At 45.9% G+C, this 17,001-nt stretch overlaps 1 protein-coding gene across 9 annotated transcripts in view; it reads left to right on the plus strand.

Annotated features, from left to right (window-relative positions):
- Positions 1-17,001, plus strand: part of HMBOX1 (homeobox containing 1) — a 130,788-nt gene that overhangs the window by 109,791 nt on the left and 3,996 nt on the right. For 4 of the 9 annotated variants that reach the window (XM_072986517.2, XM_072986523.2, XM_072986519.2 and 1 more), the window contains 4 exons: positions 5,232-5,314; positions 8,435-8,530; positions 12,611-12,705; positions 13,534-13,632. In XM_072986517.2, the coding sequence (XP_072842618.1) occupies positions 5,232-5,314; positions 8,435-8,530; positions 12,611-12,705; positions 13,534-13,632 (373 nt within the window). The remainder of the gene's footprint in view (positions 1-5,231; positions 5,315-8,434; positions 8,531-12,610; positions 12,706-13,533; positions 13,633-17,001) is intronic. The other 5 variants (XM_072986524.2, XM_072986525.2, XM_072986537.2 and 2 more) reach the window with 5 other exon arrangements.

Raw genomic sequence — 17,001 nt, forward strand, 5'->3', positions numbered from 1 at the left:
TTGATTTTTTCAGTTTGCCGTCTGAGTTACCTTTGTTTTTTTTAGGGGATATTTTGGGTTTTTCATGTTTCGTGTTTTTCTAATTATGTCTTTGGGGGTGGTGTTGGGCCGTGGTATTTGAATTGTCGTTAGATGGGCAGGATATAAATGTGATAAATAAATTCCATAATACGTTTTAGTTGTAAAATGAGTTGTACGTCACGAAGTTGGGACAGGTGAGACACGCAATGGGGAGGCCCTTAGGCCAGGAGATGTCGTTTGGATCATTTGGTCAGAATTCGTGAAGATCCAATTTGGCAGCGTCCTTGGAAGTTGGCAAGGATAAAGGTGGGGTGAAGCATCCGAAGGCAAAGGAGTAGAGCCCATGAAGGCGATGAGAAGCAATCCTGGGAGGGACGGAGGGAGCAAGCGATGGGTGAGTCGATTAGGAAGCAGAGAGAAAGGCAGGAATTAGAGGAGAGGAAGAGAAATCCAAGCCAGAATTAAGATTGCCGGAAGAAATATCAACAACCTCCGATATGCAGATGATACCGCTCGGATGGCGGTAAGTGAGGAGGAATTAAAGAACCTCTTAATGAGGGTGAAAGAGGAGAGTGCAAAAAACGATCTGAAACTCAACATCAAAAAAACTAAGATCATGGCCACTGGTCCCATCACCTCCTGGGAAATAGAAGGGGAAGATATGGAGGCAGTGACAGATTTCACTTTCTTGGCCTCCATGATCACTGCAGATGGGGACAGCAGCCACGAAATTAAAAGACGCCTGCTTCTTGGGAGGAAAGCGATGACAAACCTTGACAGCATCTTGCCGACAAAGGTCCGCATAGTCAAAGCTATGGTTTTTCCAGTAGCGATGTATGGAAGTGAGAGCTGGACCATAAAGAAAGCTGACCGCCGAAGAATTGATGCCTTTGAATTGTGGTGCTGAAACTGGGCACGTCACCAGAACATAACTGCGAGCAACCAATTTAGTGGTATTGAATTGTGTTAATTTTTATTTATTTATTTAAATAAATAATAATGACCCAGTGCTTTATCCAAGTGTTTTTGAAAACATTGATTTACAGCAGGGATTCCCAACCTGGGGTCCCCTGATGTTCTCGGACTTCAACTGCCAGAAATCCTGGCCAGCACATCTGAGGGGCGAAGGCTTCTGGAAGTTTTAGTCCAAGAACATCTGGGGATCTCAAGGTTTGGAACCACTGGCTCTGGAGGGAATTTTGGAGCGAGCAGGGCTCTGCCTGGTTTTACTTCCATTTCTGTGTTTGAGGGGGTTGAAGCCTTTTTGTGTGTGTGTCTTAGAACAGTGGTCCCCAATGTTTTTGCCTCAAAGGACTGGTTTAGCCAAGGGGGCGCGTCTGTGCATGGGTGGGAAGGGCGATGCATGCATCTTTGGGTTAGTGGGAGGGGCTGTGCGTGCATGGGAGGGGTGTGCATGCATCTGTACGTGCGGGGGGGAGGAGATTTGTCTCTGCAGCCTGGTCCTGGCGAGACCACGTATGGGGACTGGTCCCTGGACCCCGGGGGTAGCGGACCCCTGTTTTAGAATATAAGAGGGGAACTGAGGAGGCCTCAGGTTTGAACTCGGCATGTCTTTGGCTCTGGGAGTCCTTTGTTTAACACGCTGGAAGGCCAGAGCTTGCTTGCTCATTCATTCATTCATTCGTTCGATTGCTTGCTTGCTTGCTTGCTTGCTTGCTTGCTTGCTTGCTTGATTGATTGATTGATTGATTGATTGATTGATTGATTTCTACACCACCCATCTGGTGTCACTCGGGTGGTTCCACTGCATTAATTTTTATTTTATTTTATTTTATTTTATTTTATTGGATTTCTACCCTGCCCATCTAGACCAAAGGTCTACTCTGGTGGAAGAGTTCTTAACATAAAGACAGTGAAAAATAAATTGATGTTTCGAATTTAAATTAACATTACATTTAAAAACAGGCGGGAGTTAAAATGATAGACTGAAACTCTCAGCAGGCTATTCAGATCGGTTGTTTTGAAAAGCCTGCCGCAATAAGAAGGTTTTACAGGGTTTCTTAAAGGTCAGCAGAGGGGGGGGTGGCGGCGAATTTTGGGTGGGGGCTCCTTCCACAGCTGAGAGGTGACTGCCGACAAGTGGCCCTTTGAACCTTTGAATGGCAGAGCTGGGAGGGACCCTTTGAACCATCATCTCCAGCCCCTCTCAGGAAGGCACAGTGGGGGATTTGAACTCCCATCCTCTGGCTCTTGCAGCCAGAGACTGCAGCCTATATTCCCAGGATCTTCATGAGGGTTCTGGCTTGTGGATCCTGGGAGTCGTAGTCCAAAAAGTCACTTTTCCGAATTCTGCAGCGTGATACAGAGCTGCTCTGGTCCTCAAGAGAAACTTCCCAAGGAAATTAATTAATTAATAATTATCAATCAATCATTAATCAATTATTAATTAATCAAGTATTAGTTAATGAACTAATTAATTAATTTTATACTATGCCCATCTAGACTGAAGTCTACTCTGGGCGGCTAACAATAATTTTGTTGCTGTTTAGTTGTTAAGTCATGTCCGACTCTTCGTGACCCCCATGGACCACAGCACGCCAGGCCTTCCTGTCTTCCACTAACAATAATAGATAAAATAAAAACAATATAATAAAATAAAAAACAACAGTAGTAATATAGTTCAAGATGGGAAGGTCTTAAGTTGGCTCTTAAAAACATCCAGCGAGGGAGCCAGACAGATCCAGAGCTGAGGGGCCACTGCTGAGAAGGCCCGGTTTCTTGTTTTTTTCTTTCCGGGCCTCCCTCGGCGTTTGGCTCCTCAGCCGCCCCTCCTGGCTGTAGTGAGTGATTCTAGCTGGGAGAAGGTGTTCGAGGTCCTAAACCATTTAGGGCTTTATATGTAATCATTAGAGGGACGTGGTGGCGCTGTGGGCTAAACCGCAGAAGCCTATGCTGCAGGGTCAGAAGACCAGCAGTCGTAAGATCGAATCCACGCGACGGAGTGAGCACCTATCACTTGTCCCAGCTCCCGCCAACCTAGCGGTTCAAAAGCATGCAAATGCGAGTAGATAAATAGGGACCACTTCGGTGGGAAGGTAACAGCGTTCCGTGTCTAAGTCGCACTGGCCATGTGACCACGGAAGATTGTCTTCGGACAAAACGCTGGCTCTATGGCTTGGAAACGGGGATGAGCACCGCCCCCTAGAGTCGAACACAACTGGACAAAAATTGTCAAGGGGAACATTTACCTTTATGTAATCATGAAGACTTTGAAATCAATGTGGAAATGAATGGATAGCCAGTGCAAGACGGCCAGAGTGGGAGAGATATGTTGATGTTTTTTCATCCCATTAAGGAGTCTGGCCGCCTCATTCTGCACCATTTGGAGCTTCTGCATCAATCTCAAAGGCAGCCCCACGTAGAGAGCATTGCAGTAGTCTAATCTCGAGACTACAAGCTTATGGACCAGAGTGGTGAGGGGCCCGCCATCAAGATAGGGACGCAGCTGGGCAATCCCTCGAAGATGTAGGTGGGCGGAGCGGACCACTGATGCCACCTGGTTTTCTATGGTGAGCGCCGGATCCATGTGGACCCCCAAGCTGCGAACCTCACTCTTCATGGAGAGAGGGAGTTTCCCAAACCACTGATGGAGGGGCCAACCCCCCCTCAGGACCTCCGTCTTGTCCGGGTGCCTCGGACTCTGCTTCTTACTAGTGATGAGCTCAAAGGTTTAAATTTCGATCTACTCATCTTAGGGCCTTCCACGGATTTAGTTGACCTTTCAGCTTCTGTTCTCCTCTGTCCTCCTTCCCTTTGGGACCAACAGTGGTTATTTGTGAAATGAACTATGGTTGCTGTAAGGAATTAGAAGGAAGAGGTGATTCTGACAGTTGCCTTGTAGCTGCGTTTCGCTCAAGTGTCGTCCTTACCCATCCAGAGTGCGCAACCGGGCGCATAACTGGTGGCTCTCCGACGTGAACAGTAACGGTTAGTCTGGTTCTTACGGACCCTCCGGTCGCTTCTGACATACATTGACCCTCGACAGTTTTCAAGGCATTTGAGATGCTGAAGGAGTGGTTGACCGCTGCCACCCCCCCCATGAGATGCCGTGACCACCTTTCTGAGTCCTAGACTTGAGACTTTGCTCACTAGACCACAACTGGCGGATGTAACACAAACCAGAGATACGTCATTCTGAACGTGACAGGCAATGTTTGCTGAGTTAGAAAGCAACTGGAATTTTTCCTGGTGTCTCATCCAGTAGTTCTCAATGGTACATGTTCCACTAGTGGTAGATGAAATTATTCTAGGTGGGATGTGGGATTCTCACACCAGTTTTCCAAGCGTTAATCGGTTTGTTGACATTATATCCCATCCATCTAGTAGCAGAACCAGTACTCCGGGCAGCTAAGAGAGCACCATCCAAATAACGTAATAGGAATTTGATTGATTGATTGATTGATTGATTGATTGATTGATTGATTGATTGATTGATTGATTGATTGATTGATTGATTGATTGATTGATTGATTGATTGATTGATTGATTGGATTTCTATCCTGCCCATCTAGACCAAAGGTCTACTCTGGGTGGAATAAAAGCAAACATTTTTTCTTGTCTTTTCAGAAAATGCAGAAAAATTCAAAAAAAGGGGGATCATGGTAAACATGACCCCTGAAAATACAGTCATTAAGCGCAGTTAAAAATCATAATATTATTTCTCTTTGGATTTACTGCCAGCGGTACTAGTATGATTTTCTTTATCTCCTTGGAACTGAAGTATGAATAAGATAATAAAAGACTTTGATTGATTGATTGATTGAAATGTATTTATATATTTAAAGTATTTTTACTCCACCTTTCTCCTTAAAAGGATCCAAGGTGGATGCCAGTGAACACTTGCATGTCCTTCTATGACAAACTGGCCTTTTTTGTCTTATATCATGAGGAGACCCAGGGTTTTTTCTCTTTTTTTGGCAGAGTCCTGGGTGAAACGGAGGATTCGAAAGGTTGAGTGAGAATCTCTGGTTCATTGGGCTTAGATCTGTCTGCCCTGGACGTATCTAAAACTCCGACCTGTTTCCCCTTCTGCTGAAAATAGCAGATGTATAACTCAGATGTTCAAGAGCTTGTTGTTCTTTTCGTTTTTACAGGGCGGGTTTCTGATAAATCTGTGGTCTTGGTTTTTAGCAGCAGGGGAAGAAAAGGCTGGGTTTCTTAAAAACAAAGTGTTCTTTTCTCTTTGGCAGCTACTTCAACGAGAATCAATATCCGGATGAGGCCAAGAGGGAAGAAATCGCCAACGCCTGTAATGCCGTGATACAAAAGCCAGGTATAAAAACAGACCGGAGAAGCTGGGATAGGGGTTTTTCCCCAAAACACCTGGACAGATTGGGCCCATTTCATTGAACTTTTTATTATGGCTGTTGGCAGTTGTTCCCATTTTCTCAATCTGGCTTATCTTGAAATTGCTCTGAATACAAGAAAGCTGAAGGAAGGGAAGGAAAAAAGAAACATCTTAAGAAATGGTAGCAAAGCTTTGTTTTTATCTTCAAAAGTAGCCTGGCGCACTGAGTTTCAGCAGTCTCTGGAACTCCCTCCCACTGTAGGCGAGGTTGGCCCCATCTTTATTGTCTTTCTAGCAGACAAAGATCTTTCTCTTCTAGCAGGCTTTCCCTTCGTGACAGACTGTCTAGGGGAGGTTTGAAAAAGAAACGTTTTTGCATTTCGTTCCTTCTAAATCTGTTTTAATAATGTTGTACCTAGCATTCTTAATATAATGCCATTGATTCATTTAACTATTGAATAATTCACTGTTTTTAGCATCAATTCCATATTGTATTTTACTGAGGTAAGCCACTTTGAGTCCTTTCTTGGGAGAAAGGTATGGTGTAGATAGATAGGTAGGTAAGATGAGATAGATAGGAATGAATGAATGAATAGACAGACAGACAGACATTTGTTTCCCCCAAACCCCAAATATGTTTTGTTTGCAGCAGGGAGAAATCCAGACCCCGTGAAGCAGAAAAGCCTCTTTTGGTCTTTGGATGATTTTCAAAATAGAAAGTGTCCATTTAAAAGGAAAATTTAAAATACGATGGGACACTTTGATTTTAAAAAAATTAAACTGGGACTGTGCTGAATTTTTTTCCCCCATTAGGACTTTTAGATTGAATGGTGAAGGAAGAAGCAATCATTTTTCCTCACTTAAAAAATGTCAACAGACATTTTAGGTTTTAATGTATTCTCAGCTGGGATCCGATGGTTGTTGTAGGTTTTTCAGGCTGTTTGACCATGTTATGAAGGTTGTTCTTCCTAACGTTTTCACCAGTCTCTGTGGCCGGCATCTTTAGAGGACAGGAGCTAGAACTCTGTCCGTGTTCTGAAAAATGTCAATACACTAGAGAGAATTCGAGTTGGCTACTGGCTGACATTACTGAGGGAAAAACAAGACATGAGGGCAGAAGCTTCTGGAGAAAGGGTGGCTGTTCCTTTCTTTTGAAAAGGAACATGTTACCCCAATGAACTGTTATATTGGCGTTATTTCGGCATTGCTGAATCCCTTTGCAAAGTGGCTTTCTTTTTAGCTTGGCCCCAAATAACACAGAGGCTACCCCAAGGACTTCCAAAGGCTTTTGACTTCTTTTTACTTCACAGCCAGGCAATTTTGATCCTGAATGTCACCTCGGGAGTAAAGGCCACTGGTCAAGAAGTATTCTTGTAACCTCCCGGGACGTGGAGGAAAACCCGGCCGTATTTTGAGGGCCCTGAGCACCACTGTTCGAACCATGCAATTAAAATGATCATGATGATGATTATGAAAAATTTCCTGTAAAGAGTGGTAATTTTCTTCCCCCTCTAGTTTTAAATAATAATTTGCAGCAGTGGGTGAAGGAGTGGGGCAATCCTCAAGACTCGGGGTGTTGCCTATGACAATTTGGAATTTGTCCATCTTTATTCAAAAAAAGTCTAGACGGGACAATTTTTTTTTAAAAAAAATATTTTCTCCAAAGGCTTGCAGGGATTTGAGCTTTCAGTTAATGGTTTCGCCCTCTGCACCTCAACACGGTTCTAAACAGCCTTTTTGCTGCTCAACAAGGATTGGCCACCTTCCAATCAACTCCAGTTTTGAAAAAAGCAGGCCTTGGTTTCTGAGTGGTGGTGGTGGCGGCGAATTTCTTTTATTAATAATTATATGGGGTCAAGTCAATTCTGATTTACGGCAGTCCTTTTCAGGGTTTTCCAGGCAGAGAATACTCAGAGGCAGGGCACCATTCCTTTCTTCTGTGCAGCTGGCCCAAGGCTACCCAGGCTGGCTCTTCTCCCAGGAGGCACAGTGGAGAATCGAACCCCTGACCCCAGGCTCTGAAGCCAGATACGTAAACCACTGAGCTGTCCAGCTGGCCAAATTCCTTTAGGCAGGGCACCATTCCTTTCTTCTGTGCAGCTGGCCCAAGGCTACCCAGGCTGGCTCTTCTCCCAGGAGGCACAGTGGAGAATCGAACCCCTGACCCCAGGCTCTGAAGCCAGATACGTAAACCACTGAGCTGTCCAGCCGGCCAAATTCCTTTAGGCAGGGCACCATTCCTTTCTTCTGTGCAGCTGTCCCAAGGCTACCCAGACTGGCTCTTCTCCCAGGAGGCACAGTGGAGAATCGAACCCCTGACCCCAGGCTCTGAAGCCAGATACGTAAACCACTGAGCTGTCCAGCCGGCCAAATTCCTTTAGGCAGGGCACCATTCCTTTCTTCTGTGCAGCTGGCCCAAGGCTACCCAGGCTGGCTCTTCTCCCAGGAGGCACAGTGGAGAATCGAACCCCTGACCCCAGGCTCTGAAGCCAGGTACGTAAACCACTGAGCTGTCCAGCCGACCAAATTCCTTTAGGCTTTCTGTACAAAGGAAGCCACACAGCCTCAAGTTTGAAGGAGTGGCAGAAGGATGTTGATACTCTACTTGAGTGGTTCTTAACCTTGGGTTACTCGGGTGTTTTTGAACTGCAACTCCCAGAAACCCCAGGTAGCACAGCTGATGGTGAAGGCTTCTGGGAGTTGCAGTCCAAAAACACCTGAGTAACCCAAGGTTAAGAACCACTGCTTCTAGTTTATAATGTCACCGTCCTTAAGAAGTAACCTGATGGCACATAGGAGCCACAAAGTAAAAGAAACACCCCAGACCTTTAAGAGCTGTCCACTGCTCTGTTAGAGGGGGCAACCAGAGCATTAAAAAACTGCGTCAAATCCTCGGATTCTGTTCCTGTGTCCAGCTAGTTACGGTAGAATTTTGAAAAGTATTTTTTTTAACCTCTCGGTGTCAACAAACATTATTAAGCATGCATATTGGAAAAAACGGGGCTTCCTTCCTTCATGGGCTCGAAAACAGTATGCGCCGCATGTCCTGGGATGCCGTATATTGGATAAAGCCAATGTTTCTGTTTTTTTTTAAATTTCACCTAGGAAAGAAGCTGTCAGACCTGGAGCGCGTTACCTCCCTCAAAGTCTACAACTGGTTTGCGAACAGAAGGAAGGAAATCAAGAGGCGAGCCAATATTGGTAATGTATCCGATGGCCTTGGCAAGCTACTGATCAGAGAGGGGATGGAGTATGAGTATTGTTAGAGCAGAACCTCAAGGGCTTGGTCAGAACAGGTAGCTGGTCTGCCTCTCCGCGTTGGGCAGCTAGGCTGAATCTGAGCTTGGAAAGTTGGCCAATGCTGGCTGGAGGAGGGTGTCACCCAAGAGAAGTAACTTTTCCAACCTCTCGGCTTGAACACACATGTGGGCCACTGTTTGGAATCCACCCAAAAGACTTTGTTTCTTCTGTAAGTTCTGCTTTAGGAATGCTTAAGGTCCGTTCCAAGAAATCCTGAAATAACTTCAACTCTTTCAAGAAAGCTCCTCCTCCACTCCTGGAAGCACTTTGGTTGGTTGGTTTTTATTCCCCCCCAGTAGTGATGGAGGAGCTGTCTTGAAAACGTGTGCCGCACAATTCTTGGTCTTCCGTTGCAACCCAGAGTTGTCGGTGGGCAAGGAGGGGGGATTAGATGAGCTTCAGAATGAGTTTGTGATTCATTTCGGGCAGCAATGAGACCCGCCCACCTGAAGCTATCCCTGGGGCAAAATTAATGTATTTAACAACACCTTTGCCCAAATTGGCACTCCATGCATCATTGTTGACATCCTCCTCGTTGACCATTAACTTAGCCGTTTGTCTGAAATGCTTCGGACTTCACATAAGATGACACGAAGAATTTTTTTTTAGAAGTCAGAAGTTGGAAATGTGTGGCCCTTCAGTGTTATTGGACTACAACTCCTATGAGTCCCAGCTAACTGGCAGTTGGGGATGATGGGAGTTATAGTATGGGGTATCATCTGGAAGGCCCCAGATACCCTTCCCTTGTTTTGAAGGTTGCATGCAAAAGGAAGGTCTTGAGTGTGTCTATTGTTCATGTAAAAATACACCGTGGGTTACATATTATGCAAGCTGTTGATACAATTAATTAGCATCCATTTGCATACCCTTTTAAGTTTTTATCCAGACGAATAGGAAAATCCCTCATATAAGTGCACCTCTCTCTGAATTTTATTTGTTTGTTTTAAATATATTTTTAATAAAAGTGATTTCTTTTCATTTGAGATTAACAATGTATAAGGTGAAATACTGCTACTGCGTTCCAAAGGCATTCCAACCCATTTTTTTCCACTGGGGACATCTTCCCCAATCACTCTCAACAAAACGTGCAGTGACTCTTTGGTGTTTATGATCTAGAAGTAAGCTGGTTATCCAGCATCCCTCTCCCAAAAGCTTCACCCAATTTCTCTTTTCTTGTCACTGTAAAGAATATTTTCTGAAACCACTCCCAATGTGTGAGATTTTTCATAAAGAGATCGTACTGCTTCCTATGAATGCATGTTTGCTATGCTGTAGAGCAGTGGTTCTCAACCTTGGGTGACCCAAGTGTTTTGGGACTCCCAACTCCCAGAAGCCGTGACCACTAACTGGGCTGCCCGAGGTTTCTGGGAGTTGCAGTTCAAGAACACCGAGGTGACCCAAGGTTGGGAGCCACTGCTAAGTAGAGAATTCAAAGCACTTCCTGTGCAAGCGTAACTTCACTATTCTCTACTCATAGGGAAGGAATGCAACCGGCAGCCATTTTGGAACCGCCAATCAGCTGTTTTCTAAACATCGCAATGCGAAGATCGGTAAGCAAAACGCTTACCGATCATCGCAATGCAATGTTTAGCCTATCTAAATATCGCAATGCGGTCACAAAGACACGTTGCTATGCGGATTTGTCGTTAAACGGTGCACTCGTTAAGCGAGGCACCATTGTATATTGTTTATGGAAGTGTGGAAGAGGGAAGGTGATTTAAGACGGGGTAGGCAGTCGTGAATGGTCAGGTGGACAGATGCCTTCACCATAGGCTACGCCTGCTTTCTTTCCTGAAGTCGTTGTGTGTTGGTTTTTGTTTTAAGACAGACTTTTATTCCAGTGAATAATATCCAAAATACATACATATAAAATACCCAATATCCAAAAGGCACATGCATATATAGATAAAGGTAAAGGTTCCACTTGACGTTTAGTCCAGCCGTGTCTGACTCTAGGGGGCGGTGCTCATCCCTGTCTCCAAGCTGTAGAGACAGCGTTTGTCCCTAGATGGTTTCTGTGGTCAAGTGGCCAGTGCGACTTAGACACGGAACGCCGTCACATTCCGACCGAGGTGGTACCTATTTATCTACTCACATTTTTCCATGCTTTCGAACAGCTCGGTTGGCAGGAGCTGGGACAAGTGACGGGAGCTCACTCCATCACGTGGATTCGATCTTACGACGGCGGGTCTTCCGACCTTGCCGCCCATTTGTGTTCAAATCTCCCCCTCCAGTGGAGGCAGGCAGAGACGAGAGGCGAAGCAGGTGCCCCATCTCTGCTGGGAAAGGTGAATCCACTCAGCGCTTCCTAGTTCAGACAAGTCGGTGTTAGAGGGATGCAATAAGAAGGTTTATCTATCTTTGTGGTGTAGCAGGAGACTTTTTCCTCCCCACCATGGGCACGCGGGAACACCCAACAAAGCTGAGCAGCAATGGGTGCAGAGCAGAGCAAAGAAAACAATCCCGGCTATTTCACGTGGGGTACAGAACCCCTGTGATGCAGAGATTGTCACTTGCTCGGAGTAATTGAGAAGGGGATGCAAAAATAAAATTGAAGAGGAAAGAGTGTCCCATGGAGGGGGCTGTGATGGCTATATTTTGAGCCTCCTGGGTCCAGAGCACTCTACCGTTGAATCAGAGGTTTGAGCCGGATAAACGCTTGGAAAAGTTACTTTTCTGCCCTTCCACTATACTGTTAAATGACCGATCTAAAACCTCAATGCCTTTGTTAGCTTATACATGATGCCTTCCTTGGGAAAGTGGGATTTTTTTAAAAAATTAGGTCATGATGATAGACCCAAGTTCTTAGATGGTGTTCTGGGTTTTTTTGGAGAGACTGTTAACTCCTCAAAGCCCTCCAGCCAGCCTGGCCTCTCTGGCTTGGAAATCCAGGAACTGTCGTTGAAAACATAACGCAACGTTCCCCGGGCTTTCCGTTGTAAGACAGATAAATCTCTTGGGCTCGCCCTGAGATTTTGGTCTCAGGACTTGAATGAAAGATTGCATACTTGAACAGGAACCTCCACCAAAACCTGATTTGACTACTGCATTTTTTTTAAAGAAAAGGGGCTTTCTTTCTCCTCAAACCAAATTAATTTTCCTTTTTTAACAGTGCATCAACACACACAAAAGGGGCTTGCACCATATTGAAATGAAGACGAAAATGGGACTCCACAGAGGGTGCATGTTTATTGTAAGAACCATCAAGGCACAGCTGAAAACAAAACAAAAGAGGGATATAGGACAGGCCAGCACGCAGAGAGAATTTTGCTTGGGGCGATGTTCTTTATGGCTTCGTTGATTCCCCTTCCTGAAGAAGGGTCTTTTAGATTTGAAGCCTGTTTAGTAGGAAACGTTCTCTGTGTGTGCCGCAGTTTTATAGGGGTGAGAAAACCAGTTCAACTCATGAGGCCGGATGCGGAATTCGGCTCCTGAGAATTGCTGCTTTCATTCAAAAGGTGAAGTTTCTAGTCCCTGTGGACCGCCAAGATAGCAGAATCTCAGAAACTAGGAAGTCAGCTGCTTAAGACTCCCAGTAATCGGTGTCCAGAACACCAGTATCCTGGGACAGCACCCTGTCTTTCCCGGTGTGCTAGCAATGCTACGGGGAATCGTGTCCAATATGAGATTTTGCAAATGTGCATCTGAAATCTGGAAAACTGATCGGACTCACCCAGGTGTTGTTTTTCCTTTTGCAGAATTCAGGTTGCAGAACTGAGTTTTTCCTTTTGCAGAATTCAGGTTGCAGAACTGAGTTTTTCCTTTTGCAGAATTCAGGTTGCAGAACTGAGTTTTTCTTGGTGTAGAAGTGGAAATGACTTTTTGGTTTTTTTAGCGTGGCGTACACACAGCTCTGGGTATTTCTTCGTGGTTCTTACAACGACTAAGGTGCCTCTCTTGTGAGGATTCCCATTTTCCATCTTCATCCTTCTTGGTAACCCCGCAGCAGATAATTCAGGGATCCATTTGCTTTTTTCGAAGAAGCAGCAATCCTGGAGAGTCATGGGATAGATGTACAAAGTCCTGGAGGTCACTCCAACAGCGACGATGTCGACGGGAACGACTATTCCGAGCAGGTCAGTATCGGAGCTGAATGGGGGAGAGGGGTCCCTAGAACGGAGAGCCCCCCTTTTTTTCCAGGCCACCGTTCCTTGTGGGTGGCGGGAGAAAGGATGCAGGGTGATGGGTCTCGGATCCTTCAGCCTCCCGAAATACAGTGGTGCCTCGACTTATGAACGCCCCTACATACGAACAATTTGACTTACGAACAGCTCCGTTCACAAAATTTTGCTTCGACTTGCGGAGCTTCGACTTACGAACAAAAAAACTTGCTAAAAAGCAGGAAATGGACTCTGGACTTCCTGGTACTACCTGGTACTGTAATTTTAAAATGTAAAAATTGGTTTAAAAGGTGCTTGTCTTGGTTTAAAGCTGCTTGGTTTTAAAGGTGTTTTGTTCAAAAGGTGTTCATTCCCTTCCTCCCTACTTTTTTAAAACCTTAGGTCATCTTAGGTTAAAAAAAACTCCCCCTAATGATAGAGGACGGATTAACCGGCTTTGCATTCATTCCTATGGGAACGAATGCTTTGACTTAAGAATGGCGCCTCAACGTAAGAACAAAAAAACTGACAGAACGGATTAATCGGGTTTTCAGTGCATTCCTATAGGAAATGCTGATGCAACTTACGAATATTTCAACTTACGAATATTTCGACTTACGAATGGTGAATTACGAACACCATTCTGGAACAGATTAAGTTCGTAAGTCGAGGCACCACTGTAATTCGGCTTTTGGTCGTATCACATAATGGGGGAAGGTGGAAAAAGCTCCCCTACAACCCGCACCCCATCACCCCACCCGCTGGACCAGCCTTCACCCACACAGATTTATTGTCACACAACAGGACGCTTGGCAAGTACGGAATGGGGAGGAGGAGGGACGATGTACAGAGGGAGGCAGAGAAGCAGAGAAGTTAGAAGACAGCAGGAGCTGCTCAAAACAAGCAAGTTGACGCTACCTTTGCACCCCAATTGCAGAAATTCAGGGGCATGACTGAACTCTTTCCTGGTGTACACCGCCATGCATAGAGAATCCCATGTCTGGTTTCTGTTTTTATTTATTTATTTATTTTAAAGAATACCATGTGCTGTTATAACCAGAGCTGTGTGTATCCTACGAGACTCTGTGGTTTTTGTCTTTTAGAGAAAAAAAACACGTTTCTAGGCCTCATGGTTTTGGAGCATCGAAGAAGCTGGACTAGATAGGGGGTGCTGTTCAGTGGAGGTTCTGAAACTAAAGTGTTGTGCACAGTTGGGATTGGACGCGTCTCGATGTTGGGAGGAAAAAAGAGGACAGGTCAAGCCCTCCTCGGTTCTACAGAATAACATTGCTCATCCCTTTTCCTACACTGGCTGTCTGATTTCACCGGGTCTATAGCCTTGATCTCAGATTCTCCTCCTGTGCTCCTTTATCCCAACGATGACAACCCAACCCAGCCCATCAAGCGTAAAGCTTGGAAACAAATTCGTTCAATTCTACAGGTTTGGTGAAGGTTCGGAGTATACGGTAGAGTTTTCCCTGCAAGGGCTTCTTTCTGGAAGGCAGGTTTGGGGTGGAACACACAGCCCTGCTTATAGCATCAAAATGTACAGGCCTTTCTTTCTTTTCCTTCCTCCCCCACCCTCGCCACCTCTCCACCCCACCCTTCTGGTACAAATGAATGCTGAAAGTTGCATGCTTCTGACGTCCCAAGGATTGGATGCATTTATCATTCATTTAATAGTATGGCCATTTGTGCAAAAGAGCGGCCATTTTCCATGTGGATCGGAAGGGTTGACCGGATATTTTCTGGGCCATGGGCTGGACTTGACCTTGTTGACCCCAGAGGCCCCATCTGGAGAGGGAATCTACCGGGCGTGCCATAGGTGCATCCGCGCTACCTCATTTGGATAGAATGGACATGGTGCCCTCTTAGGATTTGCCGTTGGATGAGGAAAGTAGCGTTCTCCCTGGAGGAGGCCAGCGGGCCCTCCAAACTACTGTTTCATGGTTGGTTTCATGGAATGCAGGTTGTGCCAGCGGGCCAGTCATTCCCGTTCCCTTCGCCACGGAAGACAACCAGGCTCCATCGCGCCAAAGCCTTTGGGTTGAGCTCTTCCACGGAGGCCCGTTTTAAGGCCCCTTTGCCAGTGGAGATGGAACGAAGCTTGGAAAAGTCCCTTCTTGCAGAAAAAAACACAAGAGGGTCTTTGGGGAAAGTTCCTTTTCAAAATAGACGTTTTGGGAGTTGTAGTACAACATTTCAAACCTGTTGTGGTGCTCCCGCTTCTTCTTTTCTCTCTCTCTCTCTCTGAATGCCCTCAGGAAGGATCGCTTGGGCCAATTTGGTTTTCTGGTGGCAGGTGGAGTATTTTTTTGTTTCTAAATTGCTTTTGTTTTTAAGTTAGCTCACATGTGAGGATTTTGGAAGGCCTGCATCTCAAATTTTTCATCCCCAGGACCTGCTGCAGGCCGGGACAAGGGCAGAAGTGGTTGAAAACTAGGGAGGTGGGGGGGTTGGAAGTTCCCCCAACCGGCCTTTCAGGTTTTGTGGGTCGGAAGACATGGCCCATGCTAAAGCAAACACTCCCAATGACTCTCTCTCTCTCTCTCTCTCTCTCTCTCTCTCTCTCTCTCTCTCTCTCTCTCTCTCTCTCGCACACACACACACACACACACACACACACACACACATTGTGTGATGCACACAGCATTTTTGCACCGGCCGTTCTGGATTCTGGAAGAATGCCCTTGGTGGACCGCATACAGTTCACGGCTGGCACTCCCCTGACCCTTGGCCTCGATACTGCAACATCTGTATTTCTAGGAACACCAGACTCTCTCTTAAAACAAGGAAGACTGGTGCTCCCCCTAGTTCAGCCTTGTCTGCCTCCTTCCGGTTCCCACCAGATGTGTTTCTGACGGCAATGCCCCTCAGCCCAAATGATGGCTCATTACCTGAACCACATGGAGGTCCAGTGCAATAGGAGGGCAAGTCGCTTGGGAAAAGAGGATGGACAGAATTTTCTGAAGGTCCCGGCTGGAGTTGAATTTTTGAGCCCCTTCCAGGCAAACTACGTGCCACTCGGTCATGGAAGTGTGGGCCAAATTGGCTCTTTTCCAGCTGTAGATGCTGTCTGACCTCCATCTTTCGACTCTGTCCTGACTTTCTGCTGTTGGATAAATCTTGACAGCATCTTTTATTTTATTTATTTATTTATTTTATTGAATTTCTGCACCGCCCATCTAGACCAAAGGCCTACTCTGTCATTTTGTTCCCTTTTACACTTTTTGGTTTATTGGCTGCTCTTGGGGCCATATTGCAGCCTCTCCCTTCCTTATGGAAATTAATTGATAGGGGGAAGGCTAAGGAGAGACGCAAGGGGACATGGTGAAAGAATCCAGTAGGCAGTCTTAATGCTGTGTCAAACCTTTGTTCCATCTCCCTCCTCCCGGCTTAAGTAAGATTCTGTGGCCAAAATCCTGTCGCTTAGCATAGCAATTTGCTACTAGAGTCAACCCATTGTATCAGGGGAACTTATGGAGAACTATCTCACCAGATCCGCATTGATTCACTGGGCCTGAGCAACAGGATTTCAGCCAGTGAGAGCTATGAGAGGAAGCGCCACTGTGTTTCTGCTCCCTTTGCCTGGTGCTTAGGGTGAGGAGGGGAGCGGGCGTCAGTATTCTCAGAGTGTACAGCTCTTCCTCTGCGGAGCGCCTCTCCCATGGAAAATTTATCCTTTTGCCCAACATTCATTCATCCTGGCGTAGCTTTCCTAAGGGAACATTTATGCAAGATTCCCAACCACCATCCATGGAGGATCCTTCAGCTGTGGTTTACCTTGCATTAAATGGGCCGGTTGTTGTACATCAGTAGTTCTCGAACTCAGGTCTCCAGAAGCTCCAGTCCAACGACTGAGCACCATGAAACAGTGGTGAACTTCTATGAAAAGCAGTGCCAGAGGGCTTCACGGTGAAGCCATTGCTTGATGGTTTTATCACCGGGTGCCCTTGTGGTCTGCCATGTTTCAATGAGCACAGAGTCCGCCACTTCGCCAGTGACGTTCGTCTTGTTTGGGCTGTAAATGCCTTGCGGCCCTGCTTGACCGCTGATGCTCAAAGCATGCGGGGCTTCCTCCTTAAGGAATCCGCTCTGGTGGCATTGTTTGTGATCCACCAAGCTTTGCGTTCCATTCTCCATTCAAGGAAGCAAGAGGAGACAACACCCAAATGGGGGGAGGAAGCCTTATTTAGAATCTGAGATATGCGAATTTGTATTTTTTTTAAAAAATTGAGTCCTGGAATTTGCCAGGCTGCGTGACCTGAAAAA

The sequence above is a fragment of the Pogona vitticeps genome, chromosome 1 (assembly GCF_051106095.1).
Source record: "Pogona vitticeps strain Pit_001003342236 chromosome 1, PviZW2.1, whole genome shotgun sequence".
In the NCBI taxonomy this organism is placed as follows: domain Eukaryota; kingdom Metazoa; phylum Chordata; class Lepidosauria; order Squamata; family Agamidae; genus Pogona; species Pogona vitticeps.